This window comes from Lycium ferocissimum, chromosome 7, assembly GCF_029784015.1.
Source record: "Lycium ferocissimum isolate CSIRO_LF1 chromosome 7, AGI_CSIRO_Lferr_CH_V1, whole genome shotgun sequence".
Classification (NCBI taxonomy): Eukaryota; Viridiplantae; Streptophyta; class Magnoliopsida; order Solanales; family Solanaceae; genus Lycium; species Lycium ferocissimum.
In genome coordinates, this window is record NC_081348.1 from 26,437,280 (window position 1) to 26,464,409 (window position 27,130).

General features: G+C 36.1%; 2 protein-coding genes across 2 annotated transcripts; one reads left to right on the top strand and one right to left on the bottom strand.

Moving 5' to 3' along the window:
- Nucleotides 1-1,965: 1,965 nt before the first annotated feature.
- Nucleotides 1,966-17,071, top strand: LOC132064069 (tubulin-folding cofactor D). Its single transcript, XM_059456931.1, has 17 exons — nucleotides 1,966-2,221; nucleotides 4,986-5,533; nucleotides 6,274-6,376; nucleotides 6,910-7,086; nucleotides 7,605-7,793; nucleotides 8,902-9,018; nucleotides 9,205-9,309; nucleotides 10,258-10,428; nucleotides 10,516-10,731; nucleotides 11,437-11,635; nucleotides 12,762-12,967; nucleotides 13,047-13,271; nucleotides 13,360-13,914; nucleotides 14,003-14,263; nucleotides 15,725-15,769; nucleotides 15,943-16,128; nucleotides 16,237-17,071. The coding sequence occupies exons 1-17, from the start codon at nucleotides 2,054-2,056 to the stop codon at nucleotides 16,522-16,524; spliced, it is 3,759 nt and encodes a 1,252-aa protein (XP_059312914.1). The 5' UTR covers nucleotides 1,966-2,053; the 3' UTR covers nucleotides 16,525-17,071.
- Nucleotides 17,072-17,854: 783 nt separating this feature from the next.
- LOC132064072 (methionine aminopeptidase 1A) lies at nucleotides 17,855-26,281 on the bottom strand. Its single transcript, XM_059456933.1, has 17 exons — nucleotides 26,129-26,281; nucleotides 25,931-26,018; nucleotides 24,769-24,819; nucleotides 23,952-24,137; nucleotides 22,540-22,615; nucleotides 22,383-22,430; nucleotides 22,227-22,271; nucleotides 20,922-21,021; nucleotides 20,362-20,413; nucleotides 20,229-20,270; nucleotides 19,920-19,981; nucleotides 19,732-19,830; nucleotides 19,185-19,258; nucleotides 19,004-19,073; nucleotides 18,679-18,744; nucleotides 18,505-18,593; nucleotides 17,855-18,102 (listed from the first exon to the last, which is right to left on the bottom strand). The coding sequence occupies exons 2-17, from the start codon at nucleotides 25,999-26,001 to the stop codon at nucleotides 18,025-18,027; spliced, it is 1,209 nt and encodes a 402-aa protein (XP_059312916.1). The 5' UTR covers nucleotides 26,002-26,018; nucleotides 26,129-26,281; the 3' UTR covers nucleotides 17,855-18,024.
- Nucleotides 26,282-27,130: the final 849 nt, after the last annotated feature.

The window sequence follows — 27,130 nt, forward strand, 5'->3', positions numbered from 1 at the left end:
CACTATTAATATGATCCTATTTCAGATCCAAAAATAAGACGACCATCATCTCTCACAATTTCGTCCTTCCTCGCTCTTAATCAAATTTTATTTTCGTTTTTTCTGTATGAAATTCATCCAAAATAAAAAGGATCACATCACCAGCCTTCCACAACTAATTACCATAAAAGATTGTCATTAAACTACCAGCACCATTATAAAGTGTATACACATTATATAATAATGTATAAGAGATGTGTATACATCCATAAACACTGCTATACAATACTTATACATTGTATAGGTAATGTATCTATCGTATAAATAGTGGTATAATCGTGTATATACGTTGTATAACTATGTATAAAGTGTATACACATTATATAATAATGTATAAGAGATATGCATATATCCATGTACACTGCTAACAATACTTATACACCGTATAAGTAATGTATCTATATTATTTAAATAGTGTATATACGTTGTATAACTATGTATAACAGTGTAGATACACCTATCATACACATTTATCATACAAAAACACCACCCCAGTGCCATTACACCTCCATCTTAACACCATAATCGCCAAACAAGAAAAAAAAAAGAACTGGAAGAAGATACAGAAGTTGTCCACCAATTTGCTATTGAACCTTTTTTCATTTCAGATCTGAAAGCTTTTCCTCTTTGAGATGGGAGTTATAAAACATCCGTTGCCATCCTTATTTTATTCGGACTAAAGACCTTAAATTTGAGTTTGTAGCAAGGAGGAGAAAAAGAAAGAATAATTGAGCTAATTTCTCTAAACTAGATGAGTGAATGGTCATGAGCCTTAATTTCCCCAAAAATATTTTCAATTTCGTATTTATACCCAATTATTGACTTGACTTGTTTGTTCAAAGGTTAAGATTAATACAATTTCTACTTCCATATACCAACTGGTAGCCCAACAGAATTCTAAGCTGATTCGACTGCTAAAATTCGAAGAAATTGCACGATTTGTGCTTCAAATGACTGGTCTTTAATTTTTGTCCTTCAGAATCAAACTTATTCCTAACAGGGTATAAATTCTTTAAGGCACAGGATATAACTTGTGAAATATTATGATGCGAAAATATAAATTAATGCCCTGCGAAAAAGTTGTTTGCTTTAAGGAGCAAAAATCAAAGATCAGCACAAAACAGGAGCAAAAGTGCAATGACCCCTAAAATTCTTGGTTCATTCATGAGACAGCCCAACGCACAAAAGTCCATGAAGAAAATTGGTCATAGCAAAGCCAATTATGGGCTGGACAGCAATTCGTTTCATTTTTCTGTGCGGATTGGCCTTCTTTTGGGGTGGTCTTTAATTTTTGGCCCTCAAATTGGTGGTCTTTAATTTTTAGCCTTCACTTGTTCTGAGTTTGAACTCCAGCTCAATAAAAAAATATAATTTTTTTTGCAAGGCAGAGGTTTGGATTTGCAAGGCAAAATTTTGCCTTCAAAACTCTGTCTTAAGACAGAATTTTGCCTTCGAAATTCTACCCCTTAAGTTGCGCCAAAGCTTCGTTTCACTCATGATTACGAATCGTATTTATTTCCATGTTCTGGAGGTGTTGCTCCCAAATTTTTGGCTATCTCCTCTCTGCCTTTTACACTTGGAAAATGATGCTGTGGATGTCCCAAATTTTCTGTACCTAAACAAACATCGACTACTGATTCAAGAATTTCAAAGTTGCTCCATTGATCTTTAAGTAGTTGGCCTAAATTTATTCATGTTGAGATATTACCTCTTTAAATGGACTGGAAGGAGCAAGTTTTTGGACCCTTCCTTAAAATTCTGCAAACTCTGCCTGAATCATGCAAAACTCGCCTTACGAATCCAAACTCGCTTGTAATTTTTTTTTAAAATTTTCGATCCAAATGCTCGAATCGTAAACCAAAGGGTTCTAACAAAGGCCAAAAATTAAAGACCACCCTATGAGGTTTGGCCCATCAGTATCAAAGAAAAGAAAATACCAAAATACCAGCGGCAAAATCAAATCAAATAAAAAACCTGAGCAAATGGTCAGAGAGTAGAAGAAAGCTCAAAAAAGATGGAGGAAAAATTGAAAATGGAAGTAAGCGAAGACACTGATTCTAAAGAGTGTTTTCTTCAGAGATACTTCTTACAGGAATGGAAACTTGTCAAATCACTCCTCGATGATATCATTTCCAATGGCCGTGTTACCGACATCTCTTCTGTACATAAGATCCGATCTATCGTATGTCTTTCAACTGCATAATTATTACTCATATGCTATTTTTCTTATTGAATTTAGGTAAAAAGCTCAAATATGCCCATCGAAATGGCCTATCCGTGTCAAATTTGGTTCATCGTGCCACTAAGCACTAATGGAGCCCTACTAATGCCACATTTTGCCACGTGGCATTATCTAAACCCTTCATTACTTACCAGCCCCCACTCCTCTCACCCTTTTTTATGAGTGTCATATGTGAGCCATTTCGTTAAGTTCAGTGGAATGTTTGGCATACTTGTAAAATTTAACTTTGTCTTTTTGAATTTTGTTTGTGTTTAACAATAGTAATTCGGCTATTTTGGACATGATTGATGAAGATAACAAATAGAGCTAGAGTAGGATGGTTGAAATGGACAAGTGTTATGTTGAAAAGTCATTAACAACTTATTTAAACTCTAAGATATTTCAATGAAGAATCTAGAATATTCAAAGAGTTGTATAGAATTGGAAAGAAACCTCTAGAATGAGAATTCTACAAGTGTAGTTCGGAAACAGCCTCTCTACCCCACAAAGGTAGGGGTAAGGTCTGGGTAGATCCTACCGTCCCCGGACTCCACTTGTGGGACTACTCTGGGTAGGTTGTTGTTGTTGTAGTTCTAGATAAGGCAAAAAAAGAAAAGATCTAGAACTTGTGGAGTGAAGTAGTGGAGAAATAACTCAGTAGATTCTTTCATCTCCACCTATAAATAGAGGTGGTTCATTTGAGTTGTAAGTGTGCTCAAGAAGAGACCAAGTAAGAATGAAAGCAAACAAGAAAGAGCATGAGAGCAAAAGGTGAGAAAATAAGAGAGAGCAACAAAGAGGGTTGCTAGAGTGTGAGTGAATGAAAAATTGAGTGTAAAGATTTGTAAGACCGAAGCGGGTCTTTAGTTTGCAATAATGAAATTCAAGTTGTGAGCAATCAATTGCGATCAACGATATTCAATAATTGGTTAGCAACTCAAGGGAGATCCTACAAGCTACTGTAGAGGTTACAAGTCAAGAGGCACTAATCAATGACGCATTTTGCAAGCACCCTCAATAGCGTTGAGAAACACAACGCAAATAACTACAGTGCATGGAGCACAAGGATGTAATATTATTTTCTCGGCCAAGAATTGTGGGATATTGTTGGTGGCTCAAAGACTACACCACTAATCTATGTCAAAGCAGCAAAAAGGTGAAAGTTTAAAGCTGGAAACGTCATCTATGCTCTCACTGTAACAGTCAAAGATGAGTTCTTGCAATATATTAAGAACGCCAAGACCCCCAATAAGCTTAGGACACGCTGGCGACATTGTGTACAAGAATGATGTGAGATTACAAAGGCTTGAAAACAAGCTTTTGTCGATCACGTAGCAGAATATGACAATTAGTCAGTAGTCAATACTTCTCAAAGGTTAGATCTTTATGTGATGAAATATCAAAATACTATCCAGAGAATTTGGGAAGTTGATAAGGCTTCACTATTTCTGGATTAAGTTGGGTGATGCCTCAGAATCTGAGAGAGGCATCTGTGAGTTGGAGTCTTTGGAAAGCTGATAAGGCCATCAAGAAGACCTGGTTGATGATCCTGCTGATATCTTTTGGAGCCTCTGGAATGAGACAAACAGAAGGTGTTTTGATGGCATCTCAACTCCAAGCCACTCTCTTAAAGCTAAATATTTAGTTAATCTCTTTTGTTGGACAATGTTGTCCCCATTAACTAGTTCACTACAGTTTTTTAATTTTATTAGCACTTTAGTTCTTGACTGAGACATTGTATTTGGGGCAAACAATGTTCTCCTACACTTTTGTTCTTTTGTAACTAGCCTCCTGTAACTTTGCATCTTCTTGATGCCTTTCTATGAAACATATTCATCAAAAAAAAAAAAAAAAAAAAAAAGTATCCAGAGAATGCTATCATAGCGACAAGGATGAGGACAATCATCTTATTGTCGGGACATAGATTTAGCCTAAAGTTTTGAACTTTGGTGTGATTTGATTAAAAATTAAGCAAAAGGAACTATATAACTACAGTTGGGACCAAAGAATGTTATTGAACTTCAAGTTTGATAATTGTGGTCTCTCTTTTCTATTTTATATGACACTCATACATCCTTGATCCCTCGTGAAAAGATTGACTCCTTTCTATATTTCGAAGTTCATTGTATTAACATTTCTGTTTTGCCCTTATGGCATGCTCCTATACGAATTAATATGGCATGTTGAAGACCACTAGATGCTGAGGATACTTTTGGTAGAATTATATATTTAATTTATGCCTGAAAAATCTTACTTTATTTCTTAAATTCCAAGTTCAGTCAAATACCAAATTATATATTGAATTGCAGAAAGTATTTTTATTTGATGTTTAAGGACAATTTGTTTTTTATGCGATAATAGAATTAACTGAAATGATCGTTCATTGGTGAGTAAAGTTTGGATTGAATTGCTGGTTTTGATAACTAAAAGTGAGCTTGTAGAGGAACTGTGAAGAGATTTACCTGTGGAGAAAGATTTGAAGAATCTATTGGTTCAAATTTCTGGTAGTTTCTGCTCGCTTTTTGTGCATGTTAATGTAGGATACTATATTCTTGATGATGATGCCAAGTCCAAACTCTTAATAGTAGTTGATTCTGTGAATACTTTGCTTTCAGAATTCCTAAAACATCAGTTACCTAGAGCTAATGCAAGTTTTATAATAGTTATTTTTTTCTTTGGGTAGTACCTTAATTATTTGTTTGACTATTAAAAATGTGATTTGCAGATGGACAAATATCAGGAGCAAGGTCAATTACTGGAGCCTTACCTCGAGAGTATGATTTCGCCCCTCATGTCCATTGTCCGTTCAAAAGCTGTCGAACTAGCTGCTGCCTCGGAAGATATTCTTGAAGTAATTAAGCCTGTGTGTATTATAATATATTCTCTGGTGACAGTTTGTGGCTACAAGGCTGTTGTCAAGTTCTTCCCTCATCAGGTCTCTGACCTGGAGCTTGCAGTATCTCTCCTGGAGAAATGCCATAATACACAAGCTGGAACATCATTACGACACGAAAGTACTGGAGAGATGGAAGCAAAGTGTGTGATACTATTGTGGCTCTACATTCTTGTACTAGTCCCTTTTGATATAGCTTCTGTGGATACTAGTGCTGGGGATAATAACTATGCTGGGGGTGATGAGCCACCTCCACTTGTACTAAGAATTCTGGAATTCTCTAAAGACTACCTTTCAAACGCGGGTCCTATGCGAACCATGTCTGGTTTGCTGCTCTCAAGGCTTCTAACACGCCCAGATATGACAAAGGCTTTTACCAGGTCCAACTGCCAATACCCTTGCCATTTCTAACAGTTCATGATTTGAAATCTCACTATCAAGCAGATGAAAATTACCAAAAAGGAAGAAAGAACAAGTAAAAGTAGATGAATTGTCTGGTCATTTTCATGCATGCACATTTATGTTTGTGAATGGAAATGACAAGATATTTGCTGGAGTACAATTTACTGCATTTTCACTTTGCTTATGACACAGACAATTCACTTTATGCACGATCAGCAGAATCCTCGTCCTTTCTTACAAATTGTCATAATGCCTGCTGAGCATTCTATTTTATTTTTCTCTATGTTAAATAGTACTCCCTCGGGTTCAAAAAGAGTGTCTACTTAGCCATTTGCACACCCCTTAAGAAAATACTAACTTCTAGGGAAAAATAGGTAATTTGACTAAATTACCCCTAACTAAATAGGTATTGGGATTTGGTCACTTAACGCTTAATAAGGGCAAATTTGAAAAAATAAGGTTAATTCTTTCTTGACTTGGTAAGTGGACACTCTTTTGGAAAAGAAAAAATAAAGGCGAAGTGGACACTCTTTTTGAACCGGAGGGAGTATCTGTTTGGGCAGCAAAAAGAATAAAAACCCTTCTAAGAATGAAATATGCTGATAAAGTATGATGTAAGTGCATTATACCTCCTTTGGGGATTATTTAACTCCTTCGAATTATCTTACACTATATGTTTGTGATACATATTTGCTTTCCTTATAACTTTTTTTTCCAGCTTTGTGGACTGGACGCATGAAGTTATGTCCTGTCTTTCAAATGATGTTGTCAATCACTTCCAGCTATTGGGTGCAGTTGAAGCACTAGTTGCTATTTTCAAGGTCCGCTCTTTATTCATTGTGCCCTATTTTGGTTATTTCCTAACTTTCTTTATGTACAATTATTAGCTGTAGAATCTGTGATCTACTTTAGAACTTAGACATTCCTCTCAAACTGAAATTTGAATGAAATGAATTCATCTTCATGCCTGGCCCTTCAGACCATGAAATATTTGTAGCTGCTCTTCCAGGAACAATCTCTTTTGGTAATTATCTGACAGGTGAAAATCAATTTTGAAAGAAATGGTCAGGGTTCAATTTGGATTTTATCAAGTAAATGCCAAGTTTAAGTTTCAGTTATCTTTGAAAGCATATCCTGATGTCATAATACAGAGATCAGGTGTCGAATGGAAGAGACACATTGATCATGTTGCCAAGTCTAATATCTTTAATAACGTAGACATCTTTTTGGCTGTACTCCCCATGGATGGCCCAATTGTGAAAGATGTTATCTAACCCGTTCATTAGTTGGTGATCTTGCATTCTTGCTTATAATATGTGTATTCTTAGAGCACTATTGTTTCCTCTAAATGCAGAATGGAAGCCCTAAAGTGTTGCTTAGTGTGATTCCTGGTATTTGGAATGACACATCAGCTCTGATGAAGTCCAACACTGCAGCTCGGAGCCCTTTACTTCGTAAGTATCTTGTGAAGCTAACTCAAAGGATTGGGATGATATGTCTCCCTCCACGTCATCAGCCATGGCGATATGTGGTAAGATAGCTGATTCTGCAAAAGATAGGGCTTAAATATTTCTTACTAGTTACTGAGTGATGGTTGCTCTGCTTCAAAATTCCTGTGCGCTTACCTAGTTAACTAGATTTAGTATCATTACTGGGAACCAGTTGTCCTGCCTTCTTTCTAAGAGAAAAAGTATTGATAAAAAAGTTTTGATATTTTGTGGGGAATAGGGAGATTAGGGTCTTTGTATTTTTCTGTCAGGTAGCATCCTTTTTCTTTATGTTGTGTAATTTTGAACATTGTCATCCTTTCTTGCTCTTTCCATCCTTGTCAATATCTCTTTCTTTTATAAAATCACAGTGTTGTGATGTTTATCAAAGTTAAGAGCAACATGTTTATCAGCTCCTTCTCTCTTTGTTCATTTACTGGTTACTTGTCTCTGTTTCTCATCTCCGTTTTTTTCATTATCGCGCTGAAATACTTCTGTACTGATCAACTCACCATAGAATTTGGAAAAATATTTAGTAGTAATGCTTGTTTTTGCCATGTAGGGTAGAACCAGCATGCTTGGAGGGCATATTACTGTCGATAGAATTGGAGTGAACCAATACAATGATGATAGAAACAGTGATCTTTCAAACATCTATCAAGACCCAAACTGTCATGAAGAAGACGACATGGATGTCCCTGATATAGTAGAAGAGATAATTGAGTTACTGCTGTCAGGACTGCGTGATACGGTATGTCTAAAGGGTGAGCTTCCATCTTGTACTTTTCTGATTGTCCTCATTAATCTTAAGTATTTGGTGCGAGACTTGTAGACAAATTCAAGTTGATATCTGTTTAATTTTATTTATTTATTTTTAAAAAGAATCCCCCTTCACCTCCTCCTCATGTGTCATGGAAGAAGCATGATAAATTTGAGTTGAATATCCACGTATATTTCTCTTTCATTTTGAGCTAGTGCATTTGAAAACTCGATATCTTGACTCAAGCTTGTGTCTCTTTCAGTACGCGTATGGGCGCACGTGTCAAATGAGATCAGTTAGCTTGAACGGAAGTAAATAATTGTCTGTTTCTGTTCCATAAGGTGACTGACACTAAGAATCTCCTAAAGCAGTTAGTAAATGACACTTCATCAAGCTGAAGAGTCATAAAGTGTCATTTGCTTACTATTTTCAGAGATTCTTAGTGTCACTCACGTTATGGAACAGAAACAGAGAATGGTTAACTGATCTCTTTTTTCATTCATCTGTAGTTACTATATTAAAAACAGGTTTATGTCTTACCGAGGACATGACCTTAGATAGGAGGTTGTGGAGGACTCAGATTAGGATAGAAGGCTAGGTTGCTTATCCTTTCATCCTAGTAGTTGTAGTTTTGCTCATTCGTTTATTGCCATTTGATTTCTGCTTATATTTGTTGGGCCTTGTACTTTGATTATCTTATTTATCTATGGTAGCTAATGCTCCTTTCTTTCCAGACTGTTCTATCATGACTTTCTCGCTTTTGTTATTCCTCGTTTTCATATTGTTTTTGATATGCTTGTCCCTATCTGACTTTTTGTCTTGTTTTCTCTCTTGAGCCGAGGGTCTTTCGGAAACAGCCGCCCTACCTTTCAAGGTGGGGGTTAGGTCTGCGTACACTCTACCCTCCCCAGACCCCACATTGTGGGATTCTACTGGGCATGTTGTTGTTGTTGTTGTTGTCTTCTCATGCATTAGTATCATTTCATTCCATTTCAGTATATTACTGTTGCAACAACTTCCCTTTATTTATTCACATTTCCACTATTTATTATTTTTATTGCAACTTTCACATCTTAGAGATTTTATCATGGCACTACAGGATACCGTTGTGCGTTGGTCTGCTGCAAAAGGTATTGGCCGTGTTACTTCACGGTTAACGTACTTGCTTTCTGATGAAATCCTTTCATCTGTTCTCGAACTCTTTTCGCCTAGTGAGGTATGTTACTTCAGTTGTTTCTTGCCAATTGAATTTTCTGTTATCCTATGAGATAGCCACTATATCTGAATACATAATATTAATTAAGGAGACACAGATCTTGTAATGCTGATAGTTTCTCTTGCACTTCCTATTTCTTGATTGTTTGTTTATTTTAGGTTATGCTTATGTATTCTAGCGTTACAGGGCGATGGTTCATGGCATGGTGGTTGTTTGGCGCTGGCTGAATTGGCACGTAGAGGACTGCTGTTACCTATTAGTTTTCACAAAGTTATTCCTGTTGTTATAAAGGTTGTCCTTACTGAAGTTCCCTAATTTTATCTGTACTTTTGATCTCTCTTTAACTCCATATGTTGGACCTTGCTATTGAGCTATTAATTTTCTCTAAAGAGTATAAACTTGCTATTGATACACAACTTGCTTCATCAATGTTCATCTCTCTCCTTACTTTTTACCTTCCACGAAGCATATAGGCTAGGAGAATCAGGCAACCCTTTGTCGACTATGCTCTACTCCATGTTGCTTGGTTGTTCCTCCAGCTTCAAGCTCTCTCTAGCAATTCTAATAGGTCAATTAGAATTCTGTATGTAATATACTTTAGTATTCAAGTGAAACATCTTAACAGGAATCTCTCTTTCCAAAAGTTTGTCGCTCCTAGTTTTGCTGCAGGAAGCATTCTTTCTTGTTGTAGAAATAGAGTAGATAAGACTGCTGCCTGCTTGCAGATCAGAGATAGAGAGAGGAAAGTAGGGTGGGAGGAGGGGGAGAGAAAGGGTCTCTGTTTACCCATAATGAGCATGCTGGTTAGGCAATCAGAAGCACAGATGCCCCTAGGACTCATATTTGCTGACTGCTGTGTGCTTATGCATACAGATCAAATCAAATCAATTTTATTTAGATGCCATTATTGTGTATTTGTGTCATTGTCGATGTTATTTATCTGTGTACTTATGAGCATATAATCTTCACATTTGAAACACACGTCTTTTTCTGTATTCTCATTCAATTCTTAGTATCCGGAACACATATTGTGCTCTTTTGATGTTTATTAATGGGTATGCATGACAAATGGATATATGGGTGGACTTTTTTTTGGGATGAGTTACTGAAACATATTCAATCTAGACCCAATTCAAGATAATGAATTGCATTAGACTTGGATTATCCACTAATTCAACTTTCCCTCGTTGAAGCTGGATTTTTTTCGCCCTAATAATGAGGGAAAGTTTCGAATTGCAGGCATTACATTATGACATTCGAAGGGGTCCACATAGCATTGGATCCCATGTACGTGATGCTGCTGCTTATGTTTGTTGGGCATTTGGCCGCGCATATTACCATGCAGATATGAAAAGCATACTCCAACAGCTTGCTCCGCACCTTATCACTGTGGCCTGCTATGACCGCGAGGTACCAAAAACACAGGGATCATTCCTTACCCATTCAAGGTATTTCTTCCTCCGCTTAAAATGATGGAACATTGTTATTACTTCCCAGGTAAACTGTAGAAGAGCAGCAGCTGCTGCTTTTCAAGAGAATGTTGGACGACAAGGAAATTATCCTCATGGTATCGATATAGTGAATGCAGCTGATTACTTTGCGCTTTCATCACGTACAAACTCCTATCTTCACGTTGCTGTCTGCATTGCTCAATATGATGGATATCTGTATCCTTTTGTTGATGAGCTTCTGAGCTACAAAATATGTCACTGGGTATGTTTATACTTGCTTGGTTGCTAGCTTTTACTCAGATAAAACACTTCTTTGTAAAATGTTTATGGTTTGCTTTAATGTGCCTTTTATTTGTGGTCTGGCTATGCATTATATAAGTTTGTTTACTAAAGATAAGGTGCATATAGCTAATTCCTCACCAAAGCTACTTTTTGAGGTCCTAGCAAAAAGAGTACCATGACAATTGACAAGTTTTGTCACAGCAGAAAGAAGACAGTAGGAATTTGATTAGAAATGTAATGGAATTTGTTTACAAATATTGTTCTCCTTTTTTTTTTTTTGGAACTTCATCTTTTCTTCTCTTGGAACTCTTGGGAGGATAAAAGGAATAAAATTTTGCGACATATCAGCTAATTGACACTGTTCAGAAAAGATAGTGGCACAGGAGGTCTCGGTAAGGATCTTTCAGTTGGGAAACTAAAGGTGTAGCCATAATCAAGGCAAACTATAGGGTCATTTAGTAATGTATTCATCTTCTTCTTGTGATTTTTCTGGGTTCCTTTTCTTATTGATAAGACATGCATGCATAACAGTCTAAATCTGAGAATTAAGACACTGCCAATGTCATACCAGCTGGACGATGTACTAAACTTCTTTGTTTGTGCACTAATTTTTGCCTGTGCTTTCACTTGCTAGTTCTAAAATTGATGAGTCTTTTTGATTGGTTACCTCACTGTTGTAATATAGGATAAAAGTTTGAGAGAGCTTGCCGCAAATGCTCTTTCTTCTCTTGCTAAGTATGATCTTGGACATTTTGCTAGTACTGTTGTGGGAAAATTATTGCCTTGCACATTGTCTTCTGATTTGTGCATGCGTCATGGTGCAACTTTAGCTGTTGGGGAGGTTATATTGGCTCTACATGAACGTGGCTCTGTTCTTCCCCCAGGTTGGTGTCTCCCTTTTAGCTTCAAGCTTTTTGTTATTTGTGTGAGATCAAAGTTCAAGCTGGTTGACACTGGTTTATAGTTTAAAATTCTTCAATGCATTTGAGTGTTTTACCTCTTCGTTATTAGTTTTTCTAAGTCTCACATGAGTTAAATAGTTCTGCAGTATACTGGAAACATAAAATTTGCTCTTAAATTGGAAGTCTGTAACTATACTACATTAAAAAACAACTTAATTGTTAAAACATATGAGATTGTAATGAGGACTTGACCTCACTCTGTGCAAGTAATTCTACGTCTTCTTGTTTTATATATTCGTACATGTATGAAACATGATTGTTTTCTTATTGGGTGTTAAATCTATTCATGAATACTGAGTGAAATTATTTTGTCCAACTTCTTTGCCATAGAGGTTTATTCCCCATTAGTGCTTATTTTTGTAGTGATTTCTTTGCATAACCAAAGAAGGGAACCTTGGAGAAACGGTAAATTTGTCTCCGTGTGACATATAGGTCACGGATTCGAGCCTTGGAATCAACATTTATGCTTGTGTCAGGGTAGACTGCATGTGGCACTTCCCCGAAACCTGAGTAAACACGGTGTGCTTCATGCACCGGGCTGCCCTTTTTTTCTTTGTTGCATGACTAAAATAGTCCCTCAATCGCAATTGATTGTCCTGGAGGTGAGAGCATAAGAATATTATGGAAGTGATAGCTGAGCTTTTACAGTTTGAATAGAGAAGTGAGCTACTGATTGGAGTATGTAATATCCAGAAGTGATTAGAGGAAGAGGAACGGAAGTGTTCTTTTAGTTCCAGAAATGTGGATTATCAAGCCAAGATGAACTGGACATTGAATTTTGGAAAGAGAATTACATTCTAAGACATATAGTACTCATTTTTCATAGTTTTTGTGCCATGTATTTAATTGTCTTTCCATCACGTACAACTGGACACCCAATTTTCATGACGTACATACTATTACCATGTGGGTGCCATTTCAATTCTTTTTATCATAATTCCTATTTAAATTAATAAAAAGAGAATCATCTGGATAAGGGTTACCACATGGTCTATTTTTGTGTTTATTATGCAAAGCTAATAGTGATCCCTCTATTTTTGCGTTAAAGATCTGCAGAAGCAAGTTGCTGGTGTGGTTCCTGCAATTGAGAAAGCACGACTGTATCGTGGGAAGGGTGGAGAAATAATGCGTTCTGCTGTTTCCCGTTTCATTGAATGCATTTCATCTGCTCGTGTCCAATTGACAGATAAAATTAAACGGAGTCTGCTTGATACACTCCACGAGAATTTGAGACATCCTAATTCTCAGATACAGGTTTATCTTGTGACTTCATCAGGGTCCTGCTGATTAGCTTCCTTTGAGTGAATTGTCTTATTTACTAGTATGTTTGTAGGGTGCTGCTGTTGCAGCCTTAAAGAGCTTCATTCCTGCTTACATTGCATCTCCAGAAAGTAAAGGCTTCAATGCCATTACATCAAGATACCTTGATCAATTGACTGATCCTAACGTGGCTGCTAGACGAGGATCTGCACTTGCGCTTGGTGTTTTGCCATTTAAGTTTCTAGGTGAAGGATGGAAGGATATACTTCGTAAACTTTCTGCTGCTTGTGAAATTGAGGTAAGGAAGTGCTTCTGTTTTAACTGTTGCTGATGAGGAAGTAAGATGCACATTATCTTGAATCACAAAACAACTTTATGCTCTACAGGATAACCCTGAAGAAAGAGATGTTGAAGCACGGGTAAATGCTGTCAAGGGACTTGTATCAGTGTGTGAAATTTTAACCGAGACACAAGATCATTCTCATGAAGAATGCATATCTCTGTATGTTTTTATAAAGAATGAGGTTATGCAGATTTTATTTAAAGCTTTGGATGATTACTCTAAAGATAACAGAGGTGATATTGGTTCTTGGGTTCGTGAGGCTGCCATAGACGGCCTTGAGAGATGCACGTATATTCTATGCAAGAGAGGACTCAAGGGCTTCTCAAGCAAGTCAGAACAAATGGAACTTGGATCTGTTGCTCAGTTGGACGAGAAAGATGTCACCAACCAGATGAATTTTCTTTTTGACGAAAATATGGCAACCTGTTTAGTTGGAAGCATTGTTAAACAAGCAGTGGAGAAGATGGATAAATTAAGAGAATTAGCTGCAAAGGCTCTTCAAAGAATTTTGCATAATAAATCAATTTTTGTACCATACATTCCCCATCGAGAGAGACTAGAACAAATAGTGCCTGACGAGGAAGATCTGAAATGGGGGGTAGGTTAAAATTGCTAGCCTCCTGTTGGTTGCTAATTTTTTTTTTTTTGGGTATCTGACAAACAGGCCTTTCTATGCCATCCTGTAGGTACCTACTTTTTCATATCCTCGGTTTCTTCAGCTACTTGGTATCAGTTGCTATAGCAAATATGTGATATCTGGGTTGGTTATTTCCATTGGTGAGCTGCAAGATTCATTGAGGAAAGCATCACTCAGTGCTTTGCTTGAGTTTCTTCAGTCAACTGATGAAAATGTAGATGATTCTAAAGAATACAATCTTTCCAATGACATTCTTTGGGTTCTTCGGAAATACAGAAAGTGTGACAGAGTTGTGGTACCCACTTTGAAGGTAAATTTAATTGGAAATTCCATTACCGCAAATGATGATTGCCGGCCCTTTCCTTACATTTTAGACCACTGTTTATCTTTCTAGAATCATCACGTTATGATTTATGAAGCAGTTATCTTTGTGCAGTAAGCTATTAAAGATGCTTGTTAATCATAAAACTTTATTGCAGCAATCTGGTGAATTACATTGTTGACTGTCTATGTAGTATCCTGAGCAATTATCTATTTTCCTTTTTATTGGTTAAAAACTTTTCTTATAAAAATTTATGATTTCTATCTGCTTTGAAAAGAAGAAAAATATGGAATGGTACTTCACCTTTCAAGTGATTTTACTATATCCAATGACAAGGATTTTAGTGGTGAACATTATGCTCAAGCATCTGAGAGCTATATGTGATGGTATATGATTTTGCTAGAGTCCGCAATATAGTTCAATTAAAATGAGAAGTAATGAATCTGCCGTCTCAATAGAAGTCTGTTAGTCATGTATCTTGCCTGCCAATGGAATCTCACACTATCAAATTCAACTCTATGGATATTTCTCAAATCTGTGCTTGATCTTTAGACAGGCTCGTTGCAGGAACCTCTGCTGAATCCTTCTATAAAGTTCCATTTTATTCTTTGGATATTTGTGAAAGAAGTCCTTTAAAGTATTATGTTTTGTCCTCATTTGCCACATCTCATTTTTTGTTGGAAATCTGCAAGAACTCTTTATGTTATTCTTCAAGTTTCACTATTCTGACTATAAAAGAATCTGAGCATCCAACCTATAATCTTAAGGTAATGGCTGGAGAAACCAAGGACAATTATTAACTCATTTGGAAACTCTTACTAGGCCAATATCTGAGAAGTTCTTTAACACCCTTCTGCATGTGTAACCTGGTTCTATAGGGTTTGCACATGGGCAGAAATCTTTATTTTCCCATTTTTCCTTTGAGAAGAGCAACTTGGCTTAAAAGGCTGAAGAGTGGGTTTGGAGTAGAGAGCCCAATAGGCTTACTTAGAGCAGAGAGTTAATGGCTCAATTTGATCAAGTGAGAGATCCAAGTGATAGAATATGTGGAGAGAGGACGGTTGTGAAAACAAACTTACCAAAGTTTGGCTCTGATACCATGTTAAGGGGCCTTAGGTCTAACCCAATCTCAAGAACTAGCTCAATGGCGAGGATTTACCAAGACCATAGACTAAAAACACATACGCTTAACCAATGTGGGATTTTGACACCCTTGTGTGTTCAGAATGAATATGGAACGTGGATAATATACATTATATGAGTGGCCATTGGGTAACCAATATCAGGAATGTGTTTGCTGTTGGTACCATGTGAAAGAAATAGAGTATCCAACCCATAACCGTAAGGCCATCAGTGGAGTAACCTAATGCATTGTATCTTTTTGTTAAAACCTTAAACAACCAATATGTTACAGGTTTTTAACACTGATGTGTTACTATTTTGTTGCAGACCATTGAGAACCTATTCAGCAAAAAGATATTCTTAAATATGGAGGTTAGTCTACTTTCATCTAGGTCTTACTTATAGTATTTATTCATTCTGTATTTGGTATCTTTCCTTTGCTTTTATATGTACTGGGCTTATTCTGCACAAACCTTGTTGTACTGATGATGTGCCTATACCTCCCTCCCTATCTCTCTCTCTCTGTCTATCATATCTTTTAACAGGCGCAGACTGCAGTGTTTTGTGTTGGAGTTCTAGACGCTCTTAATATAGAGTTGAAAGGATCAAAAGACTTCAAAAAGTTGTATGCTGGAATTGCAATACTTGGATATATTTCATCAGTACCAGAGCAGATCAATATCCAGGCGTTCAGTCATTTACTAACTTTCCTCACCCATCGATTTCCAAAGGTACCAAAAAGCAGCTGCACAAGAGAAGCTTAAACCAAGTGAATAGATAAATTACATGAAACAATGAATTGGACGCCTTCTCAACAATTGTTGTCGACTATTTTGCAGGTAAGGAAAGAAGCTGCTGAGCAAGTTTATCTTGTGCTCCAACAAAATGGCGCTCTTGTGCCAGAAGTCAAACTAGAGAAAGCACTTGAAATTATCTCCGAAACTTGCTGGGATGGTGATGCTGCAGAAGCAACAGAGAAGAGTTCAGAGCTCTGCACCACATGCAACCTAGATATTGGAACATATTCAGAAGCAATTGTTGGAGCATCCCGCGGAGTTGTTGGACAGGCACCTACCGGTGATGAAAATGCATCATACTCTTCGCTTGTTGGATCAGCTGGGTTTTAGTTCCCTTGTCAGATGCTTTTAAGAATCAGAATCTTGTGCTATCACAGAGTTGGTCGCCACTGCTCCGGTGTTCCCCCCTATTTGGCTGAGTTGTAAAATCACTTTCTGCAATCGAAGAGTTCCTCTGAAGTTGGTCTGTGACATTATTGCAAATTGCGGAAATGGGTTTCACTAGATAGGTAATATGGTAATTGCCGTATATTCAAGTGTGGTATATTCCTACTGACACACTCGAGTCTCGAATGTACAAATGATTCATTTGGATTGTCAAGGTGATTGAACCTTTTTAAGTGTTCAAATTTCCAAATGTCAACTGTTTCAAGAGAGTGATATCTTGTTTCTGTTATTAATAGAAAATGTAAATAAGAAAGTTTAAAGAATCATACGATCATCAGCGGCGATCCAACCATGGAATAATTTCAGTTGGGTGATTACTATCGAACCGCTATACTATATTGTATACAAAATCGGACTTTTTCTTCCCAATGAAGGTTGTAAGCAGGGGCATTAGTTTATGAAAAATCTCGTTTTGATGGAATTTTTTTTTTTTCACTTGGTTGTGTACCTTAGACTAATGAATCACGTGAAGTGTGCTTTCTACATGCAGTTTTATCACCCATTCACGTTAAATTAATGTACTTAATTGTGATTTGTTATTTATCCATATTAAATTAGTCTTATAATCATAGATGCATTTCGACCATTCTTTTTTATTAAGAAAGAAGTCCATTTCGAGCATTTTTCTTAACAAGAACTGAACAGTATCTCAAAGGTGTAACCCCTGATAGGGGAAAAACAAGATCCACTTTAAGAACTCTCCGCCTAACAGTTTAGAAATGGACAGGGTTCAAAACTAGTTGTACAAGAATTACAGTCACAATCATTTATTGAATGATGAATAATATAATAATTAGTATTATTATTGCTATAATAATAATTGTTTTACAGTGAATAAGGATAGACTAGCACACAATAAAATAATAATTTTGAATTGCTATATTAAAAATTGCAAGATCAAAGTAAAGAACCGAACCAATTTAAATTTCGCAATTTTACGTGCTCATCTCCATGTGCATAATAAGCCTATATTTGTCTTGGCATTTATTCACCAGACATAATAGAAAGATATCCACATAGTACCCATTATATTACTTAAGAAGAGCTCTACAAAAACTAAACCCTATATTCATAACACAATCTGCTTAATACAAAGTTCTATACCAGCAAATAAACAAATTAGGTATATTATACAATTTTATAACGGAATTATTTTTTCTTAACGGCAAACCAAACAGCCCTTAGGTAGAGCTTAATTTAATACGAAATCAGATATCCAAAGGCTTCAGCTTTTCATTATAGCACCTGAATCAATAAAAGGCTGATTTTGTTCATCCAGTTTGAGACCAAAATTTCAAAAGTTAACCAATTAAAAAATACATCTGTTACACATAAATAGACTAATATCACTTGAAACTCTTTTTATGACAGGCAAAAGACAAATCAAGAACTCAACCAAGGGAACACCTTGGGAGATGTCGGCAGGCGTGCTGTGAGTACTTCAACTCCAGTCTCTGTGACCTACAAATTATCCATCACCACAAACACATCAATTAACAAGCAAAAACCTCTTTGTAATTCTCTTGACATCTTTTTTTTTTTTTTTTTTTTTTTTTTTGAAAGTGGTAACATGTAATGCTGTGACATCTTTAACTCAGCATTCATATATGATTGCTCTCTGATAGTCTGAGAAAGAAACCCAATAGTTCCACCCAGAATCAGGTGTACCAAACTTATTGGATATCATCGGGTCCAGTATTTTATCTTTTACCCAATTTTACAACGAGCAAATAGATCTGAGAAAAGAGTTTTCTCTAGTTAAATACAGTGTTCAGTTGCAACAGACCAATTTATCAAGCCAAGTATTGTATATCAAGTCAATCACAATTCAAATACCAAAACGGATGTAAAATAAAGTAATACCAGGAGAGTGTGTTCAAACTGAGCACTTCGTTTTCCATCTGCTGTCACAGCAGTCCATCCATCAGGCCACATCCGATCACGCCAAACACCTGCAATAGAATTAATCAAGACAAGGAAAACAGAGATTTTATATGGGATAGTAGTACATAATGACTTTAGAATTGAAGAACTTACCGGCATTAATCATAGGCTCAATTGTAAAAGTTTGGCCAGCTTTCATCACACCAACTGCTTTATTTCCTGATCAGGTTAAGGTAACCAAAGGACGATTGACAGAAGTAAAGCCAGTTATAGTTTGATCACCACAATCCTAGAGGTACTAATTGTGCCATAACTGAAAATATTATGTCAAATCAAATGACTAATCTTATTGTGCTAGATAATGCAGGAAATATTTTATGCATTGACATTTCACTGCTTCACCCAGCACATAGATTTAAATGTTAAAAGCCAATTTTTTGATAAACTATAAAATCTTAAAAGATATTGCTGAGGATACTTGAATAATGTGGAATATTTGGGGCACAATGGAAAAGTTCTCCAATGCCATGACCACAATATGACTTCACCTGTCACCCCAGTTTGCAAGAAAATGAGAACATGCAAAACATGTCTGCTTCCAGTAAAAACTGAGCCTCACTGATGGATAGTTAGGCAATCTATTTTTTGTTTTATCTTACCACAGAAAATCCAGACATAGAAGCATGTCGGTTGATAACCTCTCCAATTTCCCGAAACCGTACCCCAGGCTTAACTGCAATGAAATGGCACAATGAATATATGAGACCCCTAAAGTTTTGATCAGCTTTACCAGCCAAGATGAAATGAAACATTATCCCTACAGGCAATATATTTTACTAGCACACACTAACTTACACATTTACCCGACCTTCACTTCCTTAACTCTTAATAACATACTTAAAAACAATTCTCAGCAAGATCATTGGTCACTCCAAGTAAATACATACAGAGCAGATGAAAGCAAAAGGGAAAAGCTGCAATAGACAGGCGCAAAGAGAACCACTGGCCAAATAGCAAAGGAAAAAAAACATATTTAAGGAGTCCAATTGACAAGTCATGCTATATTTGTTTATGCAAACTACTGGACATGTATTCTAAGACCTTTTTACTTCAGGAGTCGGGAGCATTAAGTATTGAGGTTCTTAGAACAGTAAAATCTATGAATCATAAAATATTCAAGGCACAACATACAGTAACACAACCTACCAATTGATATTGCTTTCTCCAAACACTCATATGTGCACTGCACTAACCGTTGAGATGCTTCATCAACATTACCCACAAAGAAGGTTTCATTCAGATCACCTGCATAATCAGCAGTGCACTAGTTAAACATCAATTCTGCAAAAAGTTGAAACATAACCTAGTAGATCAACAGGAAATTTGGTTCTTACCATGAACCCCTTTGTAATATACAGTAACATCAACATTTACAATATCGCCATCCTCCAATTTCCTGAAATAATAAAGAGGGACCAAATGACATACAGCTTAAAACAAATTCTTTACAGAATAATACCTCCAGTAAGCACATATAACACAGCAAACATGCATCAAGGAGCATAGACGCAAGTGAAAATTGACAAAAGACTTGGTGTCTAGATTCATCGATAGTTGAGCATTATTAAGCTCTCAAAAAGGGGTTCTAGACCTAATTTGAATGAACAAATAAGACTAGTCTCATTGCTGAATGTAAGACTTACCTTGCATCTGGAATCCCATGGCAGATCACTTCATTGACTGACCTGCAACAAGCAGACAGATTTCCATCTTTTAGTAATTCCTAGAACCTGCATACACAGTGCATAAAGAACATTTGCAAGGTAAAGTACCTACGTGCAGCATGACTTGGGGAAAAAATGATAATTTAGGGGAGATGGATATCCACCTGCATATGCAACCAAAAAATAGAGTTAAAACACCAGGTCCATATATTAGAACTTAGAAGAACAAGTGATCCAACATAGAGCAATATTCTAATAACAGAACTTCCTGTGAGCTGTCATTGATATAACATAAAGCCAACAAACTTCGGCTAGGATGATTTACCAACAACCTATCTTAACAGAACATCATACTCAAAGACAAGGGCAAGTCATAAGTCTTATAGAACCAGGAACTTTGGATCACATTAGTTCTCAATTTGGGGAGCAGAGAGATCATAATCTTCTACCAAGTATAAACATCAGTATTATCAGTGTGTCATGTGCACTATTAAAGTGAATATGTGTAAGTCAAAAGCAACTTGATTAAAGCACGACTTCTAACGTTTTGGAGATATCAACATAAACTCCAAAACACACGAAATGTAAAATGTTGGTAAGAAAAAATGACCCTGACAACTAAAATATGCAAGCATGAGAAGTGATTAAAAATAATAAGTCCTATCAACATACCAGCAGCAACGGTAGCCTCGTGGACCACTGCATCAATTTCATCAGTAGTCACGCCAGGTCGAATAATACGAGCAGCTGCATCCAAAACTTCCCTTCCTATCTGAAGATATGGATATAAATAAGCAATAACTTCAATTAAAAAAAAAAAAAAAAAAAAAAGGAGCAAAGCACTGCCTGATATTTGTCCCCTGCCATCTCTCAACCAGGTAGTTTAGAATCATTAAACTGACAGTATATTATACAATAATTGTAAGAATCTCTATTTCTGATGAAGAATTGGATTGTGCCAAGCCCAGTTAAAGATATTAGGACAAGTGCATTCAATGAAAGATTAGCTAGCATCAAGGTTATTGCACACTAATGCAGAGAAAGTAACAACTTCCTTGTTGCTTGGAATGTGATTAACTGAGTGCTGTTGATGAGACAATAAGTGATGGGTTATTCAGTGTTGTTGATTAGACAACAGGCGATGGGTTTACAAATACATTAACAGTTGTGTAATCACTTAAGTCAGATATCTTTTTCGGAAATTTAGATGCAAATAAGACCAAGCAAAATCTATACCTAAAAAGCACTGCTGCAGGAAGGAGACAGCAGTAGTTCCAGAGATGCACTCAAGATCTTGATTCAAGTTATTGGTTACAACAACAACATACCCAGTGAAATCCCACAATGTGGGGTCTGGGATCTAGTTATTGGTTGATCTTTCAAAATTCACCTGTCAGGTTGAAACTAATGCCTTGCCTCATTGGAGCATCCTACACAAATCTTCCTAACTTGGTTTCTGTCTGATCTCTAAAAATAAATGTGAACTCATACGTGTCTAGGCTTCAATCTCAATCAGATCTCCCAGAAAAGTCTTGTGAGGAAGCAATTGCATATATCAACAAACAATTACAGCTCAAAATATAGGTGTTTATTCTGGATGGTCTGCTTTCACTCCATTCTCCATTTGCATATTTCTTTTGTGTGTTATTTTCGTCCTTTTTGATTGGTAGAATAAAAAATGTCAAACACATATTCCAAAATCCCCTTAAGTTTCCTGAACCACATCAATACTCTAAAAAGTGGCATTAACTCCCCAAGAATTGGTACATATTAGCTTCACAACCCGTTAACTGCCCTGCAATATTGGTGTTGAAGAAGTACATGGCATCTAATAAAAGGACAAAGCAAATGCCTGGATAAGCTATAGTACAGTGGCTATGCATCATAAACTGACAACAGTGATTCTTTGAGAAGACTAATTAAGAAGATAAGTTGTTGGTAGCACATAATTAAGAGACATAAACTGACAATACTTACTCGGCAAGTTTCTCTCATTCTCTCAATCAGCTCTGGAGGTTTGATCTTCAGAACATTTAAAGAGAAAAGAAGCAGGTGGTGAGCAAAAACTTTATTTGTTACCACAAAGACATCTAGTGTAACTGCAAATCATTACTAACTCAACATATGTAGTACCTCAACGACATGCTGAAAATCACTATTGGGTTCAATTTTTGGGATACCCTACAAAAATAACAGAAACAAATAAAAACAAACACGATATTTTCTATCATTGATCTTCAGAAAGAGAAAAACGTGCAATATTAGGCAGAAATCAGTTAAGATGACTCACATCATTTGCCCAATCAGGTAGATCAATGTGAGCAGGTACAGCACGCTTTTTTGATATAGGATAGGGCTTTAGCGTCCTGAAAAAATTAAGCACTGTAAGTTTTGGACAACAAACAAACGTCAACAGAAACTTAAATAAAATAAGAGGGGACAGATGAGCAAAAAAAATAGGGAGAGTGATTTTGTCATCCTTGCAGCAAGCGCCTATAACAGCAAAACCTATGTTCAAAGGAGCAAAGAAGAGAAGGAAACTAACTTTTTGGTTCTATAACAGAAGAGCACAGTAGTCTAGGAAACTTGATTGAACTAAGAAACTAAAGTGCCAGTTAACTTATCTTACTTCAGCTATTAGAGGCTTTAAACCAAAAGAAAAAAAAAATACAACTACAGAAAGCTAGGAAATTTTTCATCTTTGATATCAGACTCTTAGTAGATGAAGTTGGATAATTGTGTTGAATACTTGAAAACAATATCCTTTTGAAGACATAAGGTGCTGAATACTTTGGCATCAACAGACTTCTGAGAATCAAGCAATCTTCACACTCACCCCAATATCATTGCAAATAATTAGTTCGGGTTTCCGTTTTGATTCTTAAGGAAGTCATTCAAAAAATACAGACAAGTCATAAGTTTATTTACTCTTCATAAAAATGCATATAGCTGTTTGGACTGGGCTAATTTTGCCACCGTAGTTTCATCATGAACTTGCCAAACCCCTTTAGTAATTCTCCATCCAGCGTAGGACAATTCTAAGAAACTGTATCTGGACATAAATGTCAGTGAGAAATGCATTCCGTAATCTGGCGAGGCTAAGGACAACAAAGAACAAGCATCCAAACAAGTAAAGGAGAAGAAGGAACACACTGACTCCAAAATAGACTCTGCTAGCCAGTTTTAGTTTCATCAAGAACTTGTCAGGACCTTTAGTAATTCTCCATCGCAGAGCAGCAGAGTTACAAGAAATAGTAGCTGGAAATAAATGTCAGTGAGAAATGCACTCCTAGGACCGATCACTGATACCAAAGCAGTGTCTTACTGTCTTTCATGGAGTTAGATGTTTTGGGACCAACTAAAATATGACCGGGAGAGTTCAGGTTTAAGTAAGATATACAACAACAACAACAACATACCCAGTGTATTCCCACAAAGTGGGGTCTGGGGAGGGTAAAGTGTATGCAGGCCTTACCCCTACCTTGACAGGTAGAGAGGCTCTTTCCGATAGACCTTCGACTCAAGTAAAGCAAGTTTAAGTAAGATATGATATGATCAAATTAAAAGTAGTCCATTATAAAATAAAAGCATGGTTCTAACTTTTCCAATTGGAGAGGAACCATGGAAATCTAAAACAAGGTTTGAGAATTGGGTACATATTAATCAACGAAGGTCGAAGATTAAGAACCATATCCAACATACCCAGTCCAGTCAAAATATGGAATTTTAGGTGTTCGAGCTTGTCCTTTCCTCAAGCAATATAGCCAACCATCGCTAGGTGAGGCTGCATTTTGTTCTCCTGGAGCTTCAGTTGCCAGAGAAGATGATTTTGCCTTCAAGTGGACAGACTTGTGAGAACTCCAAGATGCCTTGAAACAATCCTGCGTGCTGACAAGGAGCAACTTCCATCAAAATCAAAGTAACTAATGGCCAGAGAAATAAAGATCTAACTATTGACATAGAAGGAGATCCTCGTCTCGTTAGCCATCCGTTTTTCTTTTCAGTTCACAATCACAGCAGTAATAACTTCCCATATCCACTTTACTCTGATCTCTCAGACAGGTAGTTGCACCTCTCCGAACTTTTGACTTTATGTTTAGTAACTAGAGTGTTATATTCTTCTAATGTCTTCTCATTCTTCCGGTTTCTACTACTGAAACCTGAATTTTTGACGTTGAACAACTAATGCAGATGGGGAGTCCAGCTTTCTAATATGCTAAATAGTCCTATTACAAAGAGTTCAGCAAACATAGCATGAAGGAGCACAGGTTATCCACACATCAAATCTTTAACAAGCAGCGAGTACACCCTTATCCCTCTCTTGCATCACAACAGCTATACTTAACTAATACATCCTATGTACAAACTACTACAGGAAAAAGGGTATCGTATTTTCCACATATGGATGGTTTCAGCTATGATATAATTTATACATATTAGTAATCGCAAACTTAAGCTTCGGCTCGATAATGAAACTGGGAGAAGATAGTTCAAAAAGAGAATGGTCAGAGCTACAAACCAGAAAGCAGCTCCTTCACGAGGAAGCTTTAACTCCACGCACTTAGGACACCTTCAAAAAGTAGAGAAAATAAATTAACAGAGATATCAGTGACATTAACTCTTCTCTGAAAGTAACATCACCAAAAAGCCAATTACTAGCAGTACAACTACAACAGCTGAAAGATCACACATAGCCATTGCAAACATGTATTGGATACATTGTATTTCAAAGTCCAAGTATGATTAATGAAGGTCCCAAAAAGTAGGCTGATGATGTCCTTACAGATACAGTATGTCAAATGAGACTCTATATGAGTTATGAGAATCAACAAATATTAGACAACATAACACAGCAAGCAAAGGAAAAGAAACGAGGAAGGAAGGCTCCACGAAATACAAATAAACTAACCAAAAACAAATAAAGACACCAGCATCATAATTACTTTGTCCGTTCCCTTTTTTATGCGATAAATAAGGAAATTTTCAGAATATCGTCTCTCCTATTTCATAAGAAATACTCTATTATATCCAAACATCATCAGCATTTTCAACCATTCAACTTTAAACCACAATGTAACCTATGCTATTTTTTTTTTTTTATTACCGAGAAATCCGCTGGTTTGAACTTCAAAACCCAGAGGATAATGGGCCTGCCCCCTACCATTTGGATACTACACTTTCTTTTTATCAGCGCCACTAGATACTAAACTTGCTTCACCATCTAGGATTCAAACACGTGACTTGGATCTCGGATAGTACTACCTTTGCCAACAATAGAACCTATACTTAAACTGAAGCAACGAGTTTAACCTTTCTATCATCAATATATAAAGAGCACAAAAATCCCCAAGTACGGGAAAAGATTTAATTTTTATTTGTAATCAGGTGTATTAGCTCCGTTTCGTTTTCAGGTCATGAAACTAAAAATACCATATTGAATTATCTCTTTCTTCTTGACCCCTTAAAACAATTCATTTATCTCTCAAAAAAGTTCTCTTTAATGTCTTAAATCCTAACACACAAGTCTGCAATACCCATAAGCTTGAACACAGTTGAATATCTGAAAAGAATATATATATATATATATATTTGTATCCAAACCATCAAAGCATTCAAATTCAACAAAGAAAATTACAAAACTATCATTTTTTATACAAAAATAACAAAGAGTGGATACATACTGAAGATGAGCAGGCTTGCTACATTTAGCACAAGATAAATTAGCTACAGCCACTTCTGATCCACCTGCCATTGATTCTTTCAATATTTCTACACAGTACAAATCTTTATTAATCACCACCAATATCGATAAGAACAATAAATAATAATGTAAAAAAGAGTCTATGGTGTATAAAAATTGAATCTTTATTAAAGCTGACCTTTGAATATTGTTATGGATGTTTCTTGAAAAGGGAGAGGAAAATGGCAATAAGGGTTTTTCTGTTTAGGGTTTTCAGCCCAAAAAGGACTTAAAAACTCAAAAAAATAAAGAAAGAAAAAAGATGGGCTGATTTTTTTTTTTTTTTTTTTTTTTTGTGTGTGTGTGTGTGTGTGTGTGTCTAGTAGTAGTAGTATAAAATTTGGTCAAATATATGGACGCTGGAAATCGAATATTACGTAGTTTTTTCTTGGTTAAATATTAATTTTCCAATAAAATATATTAATTTTCCTAATAAAGATATCTAGAAAAATTATGAATGTCATAGTATCAAGATAATATTTGATAATATACCAATACTTTTTTCTATCACTTTTTAAGAAAATAAAATTGCTTAAAATAACTAGAGATCAACCTTTAATAGGGTTTGAGTCCTTGGGTATGGAAAATTCTTTGTTGATATGAAAAAAAATTTGTTGGTCAATAAGGATAGAGAACCTGTGGAAATAAAAAAATCATGACATAGGATCAGACTGATGAAGGTTTTTGACACGATTTGGATATTAATCAAGCCCTAAAAAAAAAAATGTAAAAAAAAAAATAAAAATTTTTGGGCCCCATATTAATCAAGCCCTAAAAAAATAAAAAAAATTGGATTAAACTTAGGTGGAACCCACCACATCCAAAAATCATGGGAAATAAAAAAAAATCTTCACGTAAAAAATTTTGACATATTAATCAAGTATTTGACAATTGATCGGACGTGATGAAGGTTTTTGACACTAGCTACATCGGGGAATACAATTTTTCGAATACAATGGAATGCCATTATTTTGGCAAAATTTAAACCCCCAAAGGTGATTTTTAAAATTCCTTAATATATATATGGCCCCTCAAATTAAAAATAACTACTTTTTAATTTTTATCTTTTAAACAACTACTAATATCGTAAAAAAAATTGTGGGTCCCATATTAAACACCAACCAAAAGAGATTTGGGGTTC

Excerpts from the sequence above, each read along its gene's own strand:
- LOC132064069 (XM_059456931.1), top strand. The coding sequence starts at position 2,054 with ATGGAGGAAAAATTGAAAATGGAAGTAAGCGAAGACACTGATTCTAAA. Across the intron at positions 7,794-8,901 it reads TGTCAGGACTGCGTGATACG|GATACCGTTGTGCGTTGGTC; the intron begins GTATGTCTAAAG and ends ATGGCACTACAG. Across the intron at positions 15,770-15,942 it reads AGATATTCTTAAATATGGAG|GCGCAGACTGCAGTGTTTTG; the intron begins GTTAGTCTACTT and ends ATCTTTTAACAG.
- LOC132064072 (XM_059456933.1), bottom strand. The coding sequence starts at position 26,001 with ATGGCAGGTGGATCAGAAGTGGCTGTAGCTAATTTATCTTGTGCTAAA. Across the intron at positions 22,431-22,539 it reads TACCTGATTGGGCAAATGAT|GGTATCCCAAAAATTGAACC; the intron begins GTGAGTCATCTT and ends TTATTTTTGTAG. Across the intron at positions 20,414-20,921 it reads CGAGGCTACCGTTGCTGCTG|GTGGATATCCATCTCCCCTA; the intron begins GTATGTTGATAG and ends TTGCATATGCAG.